This window comes from Hemitrygon akajei, chromosome 26, assembly GCF_048418815.1.
Source record: "Hemitrygon akajei chromosome 26, sHemAka1.3, whole genome shotgun sequence".
Lineage (NCBI taxonomy): Eukaryota > Metazoa > Chordata > Chondrichthyes > Myliobatiformes > Dasyatidae > Hemitrygon > Hemitrygon akajei.
In genome coordinates, this window is record NC_133149.1 from 16,857,398 (window position 1) to 16,871,657 (window position 14,260).

The 14,260-nt window shown below is 43.0% G+C and overlaps 1 protein-coding gene across 3 annotated transcripts in view; it reads right to left on the reverse strand.

Annotated features, from left to right (window-relative positions):
- ets1 (v-ets avian erythroblastosis virus E26 oncogene homolog 1) overlaps positions 1–14,260 on the reverse strand; it is a 99,359-nt gene that overhangs the window by 56,855 nt on the left and 28,244 nt on the right. Inside the window, exon 1 of one of the 3 annotated variants that reach the window (XM_073029650.1) lies at positions 10,614–11,049. The exons of the other annotated variants lie outside the window; for them this stretch is intronic. Within the exon in view, the coding sequence (XP_072885751.1) occupies positions 10,614–10,671 (58 nt within the window). The 5' untranslated portion in view covers positions 10,672–11,049. Of the gene's footprint in view, positions 1–10,613; positions 11,050–14,260 lie in introns of those variants that run through there. 3 annotated transcript variants of the gene reach the window in all.

The following is a 14,260-nucleotide window of genomic DNA, read 5'->3' on the forward strand; positions in this document are numbered from 1 at the left end:
TGAGGGAATATTAGCTTTATGGAGATGTCATTTTCTCTGAGGGGAGTCCTGAGAGAAGTTTACGTAAATTACGAGAGTCATAGATAGGGTAGCTAACCAGTGTCCTTTTCCCTAGGTAGAAATGACGAATGAGAAGAGGATATAGCTTTAAGGTGAGGGGAGGAGTAAGTTTAAAGGAGAAAGAATTTTTTCCCCCCCACAGAGAGTGGTGGATGCCTGGAACATACTGCCAGGGCTGGTAATGAAAGTAGACACAATAGTGGAACTTGAGAGGCATTCAGACAGTCACATTAAATTGCAGGGAATGGAGGGATGTTGATCACAGATAGGGTTAATTAAGAGCAATCAACAAACTGCCGAAGGAACTCAGTGGATCAAGCAGCATCTGTGAGAGGAAAAGAACAGTACATATTTAGGTTGCATTCAGATTTTCCACAGATGCTGCTTAACCAGCTGAGTTCTTCGAGCAGATTGCTTATTGCCTCAGATTCCAGGATGTGCATTATACTGTGTCATGCTGCACACCTTGGAACATGATTGGAATGCCAAGAACTTTTAGCAGACCTAACAAGATTTATTTCTAACTTTTAGGCTTCTACAGGATGCAAGGGGTTAAAATGAGGCAAGAACAAGCAGAACCAAATTTAAAGTCTAGAATGTGCCTTTCTGAAAATACAGGTTGGACATCCCCCTGCAGATTAAAGAAGTATGCTCAATCAAAACATTAAGCAAGGGCACCCGTTAGGTGTGTCAACTACTTAGATTGATTGCATCTTCTCAGAACTTGGCCGCTGACAAAATGAGAAAGACCACAAGATATAGGAGCAGAATTTGGCCATTTGGCCCATCTAGTCTGTTTCACCATTCCATCTTGGCTAATTGATTATCCCTCTCAACTCCATTCTCCTGCCTCCTCCCCATAACTTTTGACTCCCTGATTAATTGAGAACCTACAAACCTCTGCTTTAAATATACCCAATGACTTGGCCTCCACAGCCATCTGTGCTTAATGAATTCCACAGATTCACCACCCTCTGGCTAAAAAAAATTCCTCATCTCTGTTCTAATGGGACATCCTCTGTGCCCTCAGATCCTTGACTCCCCCACTTTTGGAAACATCCTCTCCACATCCACTCTGACTAGGCCTTTCAATATTCAATTGGTTTCAATTTGATCTCCCCTCATTCTTCTGAAATCCAGTGAGTACAAGCCCAGAGTCATCAAATTGTCCTCATTTGTTAACCCTTTCATTACGAGGATCATTCTTGTGAAAGTCTGGCATGCATTTGGGTCGATATAAAATCCCACTGAAAAACATTTTGCCACTCTATAATGACAATTACATTGGCTTGGTCTCCTCATCTCAGCCACTGTGACTTTGGCCATCTACATGTTTATCAATAAGATGGAATTAACATCTGCATTGCTCTTCAAATAACCTCACCACACTTTGAAGAACTTTACACCCCACTAATTGCTTTTGACACATGGTATTGGGAAATGCGGCAGCAAGTTTACAACATCAGTGTCCCAGAAACAGCAATGAAGCCAACAAGCTACAAACCACAAACAATGATTCAGAGGAACAGCGTAGATGTATTTGAGAAGAAGCTAGTTGAGTACGTGTTGAAGAACAGAAGGTTGTGCTGATGCTGCAAAATGAAGTGAGATGAGGGAATGCTTGTGAGAGCACATACCAGGAGGGGCGAATGCTTGCTTTAAAAATAATTTCCATGCAATAAGAATTATTTTAGTCTGCTAGAGTCTTTTACTCTTCTTTTACTCTGCTAATGCTGGCTGAAAGATAAATTATGGCCCAGAACACTGAAAATCTCTCTGCTCTTTCATAATAACATACAAGACTATGGGAAAGTAGATGAATTTAACAAATATCTTGAAAGACAGCACTCTTAGTAAAAAAAAACTTCCTTCTGATGCCCCCCATAGTTTAAGTTCAAGTTTAATTGTCATTCAAACATACATGAAAACCCATGAATACAGACAAACAACAGTGCTACTCTGGGGTCACAGTGCAAAACACAATACCAACAGTCACACACAGCACAAGGAACATATAGCATATGTAAGATAGCAGTAAAATACAGTCACACACCAAAAAATATATAGTCCATGTCCCTGAGTCCATGAATGTTGTAGCAGTCTGCAGTCAAATGCAAAACAGCTTGTCTTATGTCAAGTGAGTACTAGAGGACAGCACCAACTCAGTATGGATGCAGTGCAACACTGCCTCTGGGACTCCACTGGAGCACCCAACTCCAGTGCCTCCCCCGGTGGCTGAAAACAAGCCACACTGCAACTCGAGGCCTAGTCCTCACTACAATGAAGGCCATGCAGCTGGCTGGCCTGCTGCCTGCCCCCGCCGGTCACCAATAAACCAATGAAATGGCCTTCCGCGCCATCGATGCCCAACAGGGTCTTGCGGTCACAAGAAAAGCGACTAAGAAGCGCCACTCGCTGTTAGACTGCACACCTCCTTCATGCACTGATGGCCCTCTGCCGCAGAGCATTCCACACCGTCCAGTTCTTTCAGTTTCTCCACCAACCAGAAACTCACTGATGGTGGAGACCTGCAGTACTTTAAGTTCTTAATGTCCATCAGGATCTTGCAATCATAAAATACACATTTAAAAAGACAATAACAACTTTGATTGACCCTATCAAAGCCACTGTGTCCAAGCGTGCCGCCATCTTACCTTAAGTGGCAAGATTATACTTTCCTCCAATCAGCTTGAAATTATGTCCATTAATATTAGCCATTTCCATCCTGGGGAGAAAGGTCTCTGGCTACTTTTTTTCCAATGTATTCCTCTGATCATCATGTACACCTCTATCAAGTCACCTTTCATCCTCCTTCACTACAAAGGGAAAAGCCCTAGCTCCTTAAGCCTATCGTCATGAGACATGCTCTTTGGTTAATTCCTCCGCACCCTCTCCATAGCTTCCACATCCTTCCCATAATGAGGTGACCAGAACTGAACACAATATTCCAAGTATGGTGTCTGGACAGGTCAAAAGGAAAGGAACATCGCTCATGAAAGCTAATCCGAAGCAATCACCCAATCTATTTGAGGGACAAATAATCAGGGAGCAGATAATAAACAGTATGATATTAAGAAGTGTTGAGGAGTGGAGGGAGCTAGGTATGCAACTTTACTGATCCTCAAAGTCAGCAGAGCAGACAGCAGTACAATGCAATACATAACATTACTACGTACTGTGCAAAAGTCTAAGGCACCCTAGCTATATATATGTGCCTAAGATTGTTATATTTTGTACAATTCAAGTGTAAATGATGCATTATTTTCATCCCACCCTCCAATCTGCAGGATATTTTCTCATCAAGCCCTCAGCTCCTAGCAAATCTCATGCCTTTCCGCCATTTGTGTAAAAGAACATCTTAGATCTCAGTCCCTTGCACATTCGACATTTAAAGCTGCCTCTGCATACAATATTCAACAGTATTTTGCTATTTCAGTTTAGTGAGCAGGAAAATGAAATAACTGCAAACAGAAACAGAAATGCTGGAAGAACTTAGCCAGTCGAGCAGAAAAGGAGGAAAGAGAAACAAGTCAACATTTTGGGTCAACGACCCAATCCCCAGAGCCTTCTTTCTGACCTTACCTCGTTAATGAGATGACGAACTGCTCTTTTTCTAAACTGTGGTTGCATGGAATCTACTTGGGCTGACCGAACGGACTATGCATTCCAGCAGAATTATGTCAAGTAATCTCATCTGATATATGGAACTTTATTAAATTTATGCCATTGAACTGAGAGGTTCCAGTTAGGAAGTAATCTAATTGCAATAAGACACTGCATCATTATTTATGGGAGAGATAAATTTTGAATCCAGAGCCCAGGGGCGGTACATTAAAACGGCAAGCAGAGCTTTTGGCCTCAGAGCTGCAAGATCATGTTCAGTTCTTACCATGCTGATCTGATCTCCTTGTAATCACATGACCTTCCTCCAATTGTTCCTAGTGTGCAGGTGAGTGTTAAAATCTGGGCGAGTTGGTGAAGTATGAAGAGAATTAAATGGGATTAATGTAAATAGGTGATTGATGATCAGTGTGGACTTGGTGAGTCAAAGGACCTGTTTGCTGTATGCTTCTATAACACTAACACTTCGCTAAAAATGCATTCAAAATCTCACTACACACACAAAATGCTGGTGGAACGCAGCAGGCCAGGCAGCATCTATAGGAAGAAGTACAGTCGACGTTTCGGGCCGAAACCCTTTGTCAGGACTAACTGAAAAAGATAGTAAGAGATTTTAAAGTAGGAGGGGGAGGGGAAAATGTGAAATGATAGAAGACCGGAAGGGGTGGGATGAAGCTGAGAGCCGGAAAGGTGATTGGCAAAAGGGATACAGAGCTGGAGAAGGGAAAGGATCATGGGACAGGAGGCCACGGGAGAAAGAAAGGGGGAAGGGAGCACCAGAGGGAGATGGAGAACAGGCAAAGAGTGATGGGCAGAGAGAGAAAAAGAGGGGGGGGGAATAAATAAAACAGGAATGGGGAAAGAAGGGGAGGAGGGGCATTAACAGAAGTTAGAGAAATCAATGTCCATGCCATCAGGTTGGAGGCTACCCAGACAGAATATAAGGTGTTGTTCCTCCAACCCGAGTGTGGCTTCATCTTGACAGTAGAGGAGGCCATGAATAGACATATCAGAATGGGAATTCAAAATCTCCCTCATCCTCCCACCACTGAAGTACAGGTCCAATGGTCACAGGAATAGAGAGTACCTGGTTACTAAATAACTGCTTGTATGTTTGTTCAAGTTTACAGTGAACAATCATATTATTGTTGTAGAAAACAGAGGAACAGCCTAGTCTGCTTATCAGTTTGACCTAAATAAGAGCAGCAGCTTGCTTGTACCCCAGAATAACGCTCACGTTTTGTTACTTTGCTGCGAACAACAGAATGCAAATAAAGTGGGGGCTACAAATGAGAGTTATCCTAGAACTTAATGAAACAGAAATCTGAGCAGGGACATGATGCAACAGCTAGAAATAAAGAAAGATTTGGATAAAATGGGCCTTCAAGATTTTCAGCCATGCACACAAAGTTACGGATGAAAAATGAGTGCAGTGGAAGAAAACAGCAACATAACAGATTACGTGGGGTACACAATAAAATTTAACTACCATAAGAAACTAAACATGTCTTGTCAACAAGTATATTCAAAATTATGAACCAGTCTATGGATGGACTTCTGGATTGTCAACTGGAGGTGCAGCATGTGGAATATTGTTCAGAGCTTTGTTAAAAGCAATGACCATTTTGACCCTAGTGTTCATTGCACAGATATATTCTTAGTTCAAAAGATCCCTCAAACAGCAGTTAGAGATGTAGGCATCTAATGTTTTTTCAGCATTAGTTAAGGAACAGTGACAAGACACTAGAAAGCTTACTGAATCAAATGAAAGGGAACAGCCTTGAAATTCAATCTATCACTTTCCTGACGCTCAACTGTCATGGAAAATCACCTTTGTGCTGTTTCAACAGCTCAGAAGAATTGCCAAACCTGACAGCATTAAATGAAGAGAAACACTGCTGTGCTCTATGTGTAATACAGACAGCCTCAAAACCTGTGCAGCTGAGAACTCATCAGCCTTGCCTTGTAGGTGTGAGCGAACACCACCAGCACTCTTCTCTACCTGGTCTCTGTGTTAACTTGATGGTGGTAACATCAATGATTCCAAGTTTACTGACAGGGATCCCAAGAGGTTACATCACTTGCAAGAGAAATGTTCAAGGCATGCTCAGAGGCACAACAAGGCACTCCAGCAGGAGGTTACTAGAGGTCTCTGTAAGGTCATGGGGTGCAATGTCAGCAAATGCCTGCCTGCCCTCCTCCTGTGGAGATGAAGACAGATGAAGTTTGACTTTGTGGAGTGGGCACCACTGACCCCCCCCCCCCCCACCCCCAATGAGCAGCAAGATAACTCATCTCTCCAGCCAGGAGCTGGGCTGATCCTGAGGCCAGGAAGCTGAGAACAAGGATGACCTTGACTCTCCCTGTAAAGATGCAGGTCCAGTGCAGACTTGTTAATGAGGTTTTATGGTGTCAGGTGACAATAATGACAATGATACAGAAGCACAGCCTACATAGACATCGTTCATCCAGGGCGCACCGGGATCCAGAATTCACTCGCTGAATGGGTGGGAGAGGCAAAAACCCTCAACATATTCAAACAGTATTTGGATGTAAGGGTGAAGAACTGCGATTTGATGGTCTACAGACCCAATACAGCTGGACAGCTATTTTCCAACTGATAGGTGGAAGGAAAGTGCAGAGTTGAGAGTCCATTACCACCTTCCTCAAAGTTTGTTATGCCTAACAGTTTGCGTCTTCTGCATGTTTGTAAATGATGCTTATGCACCCCTGTCCAAATCAATGTATTGTAAATTAAGCAGTGGTTCTCCTACAAATCATTGGGGAACTTGTGGTATGCTTCCTTCCCACGCTCTGTTGTTCCTAACTTTGCCAATTTTCTGTCCAGGCTCTCTTAGTCCAAAATTTTCCATCCTGATTAACAAGTTAATTTTGTGGCCTTATCAAATACCTATTGGAAGCCTTTATCTACCATATGAATCATATTTCCCTCATTACCCATTTCTATTACTTCATCAAGAAACTCTATTAAGCCTGTTTCTCCTTCTGTAGATGCTGACTGCTTTGACCTTTACTATTTTATTTCAGGTTTTCAGCATCTAGTTTTTTTTTAGCCTCATGTGAAACTGCATTTACCTGGTTTTGAGTTGTGAAACCTTGTTGTGCAACACCCATGGTATTGTCACTGAACATCCCATCAGCTCAAAAGAATGGGTTTGCATTCTGCTCCATCATTTGTAGCTGGCTCAGCCCCTGGACCAATAGATTAATGGATAGGAAAAGCAGAGAGGGATATTGGTCAAAACTGGGCAAATGGGACTAGCTCAAGTATACATCTTTGTTGGCATGGAGGAGATAGGCTGAAGGACCTGTTTCCATCCTGTATAATTCTGTGACACTCTGACTTGGTCCCCATGCATCCTTAAATGGGAAAGGCGAAGAAGCCCAGCTCTAGAGTTTTATCCTTATTCTCTATCCAGTCCCTTCACGTCCATCTGGTGCCATTAATACTGGACAACAAAGATTTTGCTTCCTGAATACTTTTGCCTATATTGTATGCATTTTGGGCTGCTGATTATGCAAATCACCATTTTTTCTGAAATTGACAAAATTTGTTATTGCAATTCATAATTCAAGTCAATTAAAATGTTGCCCACAACGTCAGCTGAAAATTTTTCTATCTTGTCCAGGCTTGCCTGGGCATGCTTAGGCAGGGTGGATGCTGCATGGCAGGGCAGGTTTTAGAAAGATTATAGAAGCATCATACACACAATGTTCTAGGCATTGCGCATGCTCTGCGTGTGTAGCATATTGTGTGTACTCATTATAATAAAGCAATTGCATCTTCAGGAGTATTTGAGATAGCAAGATGTCTCGACAATGTTGCAACAGCTGTGACACTTTGTTATATTTGTAGTGAGTATATGCTTAATCTCAGAGACAAAACATGACTCCTCTTATTAAGAAAGCCCATGAGGTCTACTTTGGGTGTAAAATTGGTGACCAAGACAAAGCCTGGGTTCCTCACATTTTCTGCATTCCCATTTAGACTTCTTCCCTGCAAATCTTGGCACTGTCACTGACGAGCATGGTGAAAGATTTCACCGGGACATTGTGGTCATGGAGAAACAGTATCAGGGCAACTGGAATTTATCAATGCTGGCTGATTATTGATGGACACTTAAGTGAGAAGCCTTAAGTACAAATGAAAATCATCAACAAAACTGTTTCAGCTCAGTTGAACTATAGCAAAGCATAGGCAGTTATGCAATTAAATAAATTATATTCAATAAAAATTAATTTCTTGTTTCTCCAAATTCACACTTTCAAATAAAAAATTGTTGTCCAGTGTAATCGACTATGATGTTCCCATGGTTAAATAGAACTTTCTTGGAGTACTCCCATAAAATGCCACTGATCCGTCTTGTCCACTCTGCCAATTCCAGTATTACCAGGACAGGAAGAATAGACCAGTCCAATGCATCCAGATTAGAGCTTTTATGAATTAATGTTCTAAATTTTAAGTGCACTGTTCCTCTGGGTGTCTAGGCACTGTGTGATCCACACACAAAATGCTAGTGAAACTCGGCTTCTCAGCCAGCATCTGTGGCGGGAAAATGACAGTCAAATAGAGTAGTGAGACCTCTTCAAAGTGGGCATAAAGGACTTCGCAGTGGAGCAGCAAAATGGACACTCAAGCGACTGCAGTTCCTGGGACTTGGAGTGACACTCAAGCATCCACAGTCCCATGTGTCTCTGCAGTATGTATAATCTAATGGGCCCCATTCGCTGCAGTCCACTCCGGGCATCCAAAGGCACACACGTACCCGTGCTAACGCCGGCCAATAGACTCCACCACACCCCCTCAGCGGCAACACCGGCCCCGTTTGAGTTTGATGAAGGCATTAAATAGTAGGGCGAGTGCGGCAGGTTTCAGAGGGAGTCGTTCCAGAGGAGTCCCCCACCCTATCCCGACTCCAGTCATTTACTCTGCTGTTCTTTTCGCTGAGGGTGGAGTCAGTTTGGGGAAGTAGCAAACGTTATTGTATGCTAATGAGGCTATTTTAGAGCGCATATTTAAAGCCACATTCGGATGTGATGTCAGAAATAAGGCAGCCAGAAATATTACCGAGAAGTCCAATTCAGTGGCCTTGTGCTGCCCCGATGCCGCAGTGAACTGCTTCAGACAGTAAATACGCATCCCTCTGCCAAATTCCTCCTAAATCTTTGTTAATCAATACCCATAGCCCCTGCGCCTCAAAGCTGGAATTTAAAACCCTTCCTTCTCTGTGGGTGTAGTTGGAGTTAAAATCTGAGACTGAGGAGCCCAGTTCAGTAAATGAGGTCGTTGCTTTGTAAGACAGCACACGTCAGAACAAGATTTGTCTGCCTGTTTGTGAACAATTAAACAAACACGTTAACTCCCACCCAGTGGTGGCCAGACCATAAACCAAATTGGAGAGGGGAGGGAGTTCCTGGAATTTTTTTTTAAAAAAACAGAATTTCACGTGATAACTAAAACTATAGCAATTAAGATATAAATGCAATGTTCCTGAGCTCGGTCACAGTAACCACAATCTTTTCAGAATCATAGCTGCAGTTCACACCCTCGGCATCTCAGTCCCGTTATCTAATGAGAAACGTCGCCAGGATCATGGCTCCTCTGAAGTCGGCTTCAACTCACCGGTACAGCTCTCGTACAAGCAACAGTTTGGAGAACACATTTAGTTGTCACCTAAAATTGTTGCTTTAGGCGTCATCTAAATGCAAGAATTTGTTCTCTCCGAGATCCCTTTAAGTTTGACTTCAAATGACAATATCACTCAGCATTGACACACGAGAGGCTGCAGATGTTGTAATCTGAGCAAAAAAAAGGCAAGGTGCTGAAGAAATACAGAATTCATGCACTGACTGACTACCTTTGAAATAACGAAAACAACTGTCTGCACAAACCGGTTCCCTCAGTGCATCCTTTCTGCGCTTTGAAGATTTTTTTTGCACACAATATTGCGGGTTGTAATTTTACAATAACATTGAGGATTTAATCCTTAAAACTGGTCCATCGTGACTTTTTCAAACAGCTGCCAATCTGGGACACGCCTACATCAAAGGTCTCGGAAACACATCGCCCATCCTCCTATTGTGATCGCCGTAATATAAACCAACCCCCACATTTAGGGATAAATCAAAAAAGGGCTGGAAGAGGTTAATGTATAAAACAAAGTGCTCCGTGTGAAGTGCAGGCTTGTAAGTATAACAGAGCCCAGAGCTGGTTCCGTGATTTTAAGAGCTATAAGTGCAATAAACATGCGCTGCGCAGTTTGGAGCTAAGCCAGAGCCCCGTGAAAGCCGGGTTGCCAAACTCCAATAATAAACCAACTGAAAATGTTAAATAAAAGGATAAAGACTCGAGTTCAGGTCAGGGCACAATGTCCTCTCATTACTCTTTGAGATACGGGGAGAACACACTGACAGTTCAGTCAGAAGACGTGCTGGTTCCGGGTCCAACAGGTAGAGTGAGGGTCTGAGGGAGCGACAATTCTCAAGCACATCACCCCCACATACACAGACACACATATGCACTAACAAACACAGAGACATATACACGATATACACATATAGACAGACAGATGTGTACACAAACGCGGTACAGATATACGTACATGCATACAAAGACACATACCGACACGGAGTCACAGACCTATGTCAAATTTAGCTCAACAAAACTGCGGCAGAACTGATACAATCTTATGTAAAAAGTTGCGGGGTATGCAATTTAAGAATAAAGTATCAACCCTGAATGCACTGGGGTGCCGAAACCCACATTTAAAGCGCCGAACGGCGCTCGACCTTGCAGTCCAAGGAAGACACGATCACAATCCGCCGACCCCGGGTGATAGCCCGCGGACTGTCCCGTTCACGAATGCACACCCACCGCGCAGAGACAGAGCGGGTTGCACGCAGCCACTCACCATCAGCCTTCTCCGTCTTAATTATAGTCAGAGCCGGCTGCTCGACAGCTGCCTTCATCGTCCTCTTCTCACACTGCGAGCCGAGGCTCAGCAACTTAGCACAAAACTGGTGAAAAGTTTGGTGGGGGTGCTGCCGGCGAAAGGAGTTGGGTAGTGCGCCGCTTTCTCTTGTTCTCTCTCCAAAATCCTTTTGCGGAGGTGAATTCTCACTGATGAGGCTGAGCCACTCACGGATTCAGGGCGTCGCTGAATGTGTGAGTACGCTGACTGAGTTTGACTTGCATTGAGCTCGAGCTCAGCCCACGGACTGCTCCAACAGTCGCAACTCGGGCTCAATCGCTAAAAGTTTTTTTTACTGTCAAGATCTCTGTGAGGACTCCCACTGCACTTGCCTGATAATTAAATCTCCCCCCTTCTGTGGCGGATCAGGCGGATGTGACGCCAAGCTAGTTACCGCATTTTTTTCTGACTTTTTTTTCTTTCACTGTCTCTTCTGGGGAAGTGTGTGCGTTTTAACAGATTACAATCGCTGTTTCCTCTCTTCCCATAACCTCCCAGACCTAGCGGCTCATGTGTTTACACTGAAATATTGGGAAAAAATGACTGATTTGCAGTTTGGGACCTCTCCACTCTTCTAAAGCCACAGCTGGGCAGAAAGAACAACATTAAAAGTAAAGCTCACCGTCCTGCCATCAGTACTTAATAACCGCCAGCTATTCCCTACAACACCGCTCCTACTTCAGCTTCAATGTTTAGCCTCACTCTGTTCTTAGACTTCTTGAGGAGTATCGTGTTGTGCATTCTTCTGCAAACAAGAGCCCAAATCTGTCTACTCTGATTCCAGCTCCTGATCTGTCCCTCAGTAGGGAAATAAAAAGTTGGAGTTGGTGTAAAGATACTAACACAATTCCATCACCCAAGCCTCCACAACGGGCTGAGCACCCTTGTGAAATTTCCACTGAAGATGTTAGTAGAGTCAATAGAGAATGTTTGGAGGAGACAATGCAGACAGACCTAATTCAAAGTTCAACACCCACACCATACGTTTAATTAGCCTAGATTTCAGGGAATGCATTCCTGGGCTTTGTAATGTCTCCTGGAACGTAATTTGTAAAAGTTTGATAAATCAACTCCCTTCAATGCTTACAACTATTGACAGTACCTTTTCAGTGCACCAGGGCTGTGCATAGCTGAAGCACAACTCAGTTATACCAGGGATAGAGTCATAGAATACTATGGCACAGAAGCAAGCCAGGCCCATCAGCCCATCTAGTCTGTGCCAAACCTTTACTCTGCTTAGTCCCCTAGTCCCATTCACCTGCACCAAAACCATAGCCCTCCTTACCCCTCCCATCCATGTCCCTATCCAAATTTCTTTTAAATATTGAAATCAAACCTGCATCCACCAATTCCACTGGCAGATCATTCCACACTCCCACCACCCTTTGAATGAAGAAATTTCCCCTCATTGAATTGAATTGAATTGACTATTACTTACATCCTTCACATACATGAGGAGTAAAAATCTTTGTTAGGTCACTGTCTAAATGTCCAATGTGCAATTTATAGTATTTTGTAATAAATAATAAGTACAACAGGACAGTCAATATAGCAGAGAAATACAATTGTATCGGCGTGAATTAATCAGTCTGATGGCTTGGTGGAAGAAGCTGTCCCAGAGCCTGTTGGTCCTGGCTTTTATGCTGTGGTTCCTTTTCCCGGATGGTAGCAGCCGGAACAGTTTGTGGTTGGGGTGACTTGGGTCCCCAATTATCCTTTGGGCCATTTTTACACACCTCTCTCTGTCATGTTCCCTTTAATAATTTCACCCTTAACCCTAGTCCTCATCACCCAACCTCAGCGGAAAAGGCCTGCTTGCATTTACCCGGTCTATATCCCTCACGATTTTATATACCTCTATCAAATCTCCCCTCCGTCCCCTACGCTCTATGGGCTAAAATCCCAATCTATTCAGCTTTTCCCTATATCTCAGATCTTCAAGTCCCGCTAATATCCTTGTAAATTTTCTCTGTCTTCTTTCAATCTTTTTGACATTGGGTGGTGGGGTGGCGATATGCCTCTATCAAAGGAGGTGGAAAGAGCTCCTTCCTTCTGCTGGCCTGCAAGTCACCCTTGGGCAAGGTGTGGCACCTGCTTAGTCCCCTCCCCCTCTGATCAGGGTCATGTGAAGCCACGGGAGCAGGTGGCGGATGGTCCTATGAGCAGCTGGTGCATATCACAAGTCCTGGTTATGTGACCACTGACAACAGGCAGACGATCTCTGAAGAGTATTGATAATGGCTGGGGTCACCTGTCTTGTAAATACACATTCCAGAAGAAGGCAATGGCAAACTACTTCTGTAGAAAAATTTGCCAAGAACAATCAAGGTCATAGACTATGATCATCTATGTTATACAACATGGCACAAAATGATGATGATGTCTTTATATCAATTCATGACACGTAAAGCTCAGTTTTTCATTAGTTTCTTTGATCATTTCCTGAGCCTGCCCATTACATTTTAATGTAGATTGAAACCTCAATCTCCTTGGGCTTCCCCTTGTTTACCGTTTTATTTTATCAATGCAGTAAGTACACTGTTCTTTTTATCCTTTACTGGTCCAAAGCCAGGTAATGATTGTTGACTATGGACTACTGAAGTCTATGAGCAGTTAAACATGATCATAACTTTGAAGATCAGATTGACAAGTTGCTTTGAACAGACCAACACTGGATTCCAGCACCAGAATGCACCTTCATTCTATCCTTCTATGAACTCACCACTGTCAAACTCCTCAATCAATCATAAATCTGTGTACCTTTACACTGGTCCTTTTGATTTACTTTTCTTTATTAATAAATTAAACTAAACAGGCCTAAGCTGTAGAAGTCCTTTTCTAGACTTTTAAACATTCTCCTTTAAAATGCTTGATCAAGAGTTTAATCACATGCCCTAACATTTGTAGGATTTGTGTTAAACATTGTTATTGTTATTATGTTGAATCTGTGTGCTTTTAAAAGCCATAAAGTTTACCTGCTGTTTAGTACACTAGGTATCAAACTTGTAGGTGGAAGTTTATCAGATAAGGGCCAAGGCAAGTGACAATTTCCCACATCTCATCTACTAAAACTCTACCAATTTCTTGCCTGAGCTAGGCGCTTAACAAGCCTGTATTGCAGTCCCTGCAGGAAGATCCTACTAATCCATCTAAGGCCCAGTATTAAAAAGAGTGGGTTACATTATCATATTTGCTCAGTGTGAGCTCACTACAGGATGTGAAACTAACCAATAGTCTAACAATTGACTGCAAAGACAGCAACTGTGTTACTTAGAAAATGGAAAATGAAGCAAGTTATCTCGTTTGATAGGGGCAATTGAAGTGTAAAAACCAGCAATGCTGAGCAGGAGTGCCTTGCTTTCTTTCCTGGAGACAGCAGGACTAAACGGAGTCATTGAGAGCATTTTCCCAGATTCTCCAAATTGCGGAGTCCATTCCCAAAAATTCACAGATACTTTCCAGCAGAAATCACTGGACATCAGTCAGGAAAAGACACACTGGGCATTTTGTTTTGTCCTAGAGCTGTTTTCATTGTTGCCTTAAGTGAAATAATCTGACTCAGTTGCTCACTGCCCAGCCAGTGTATG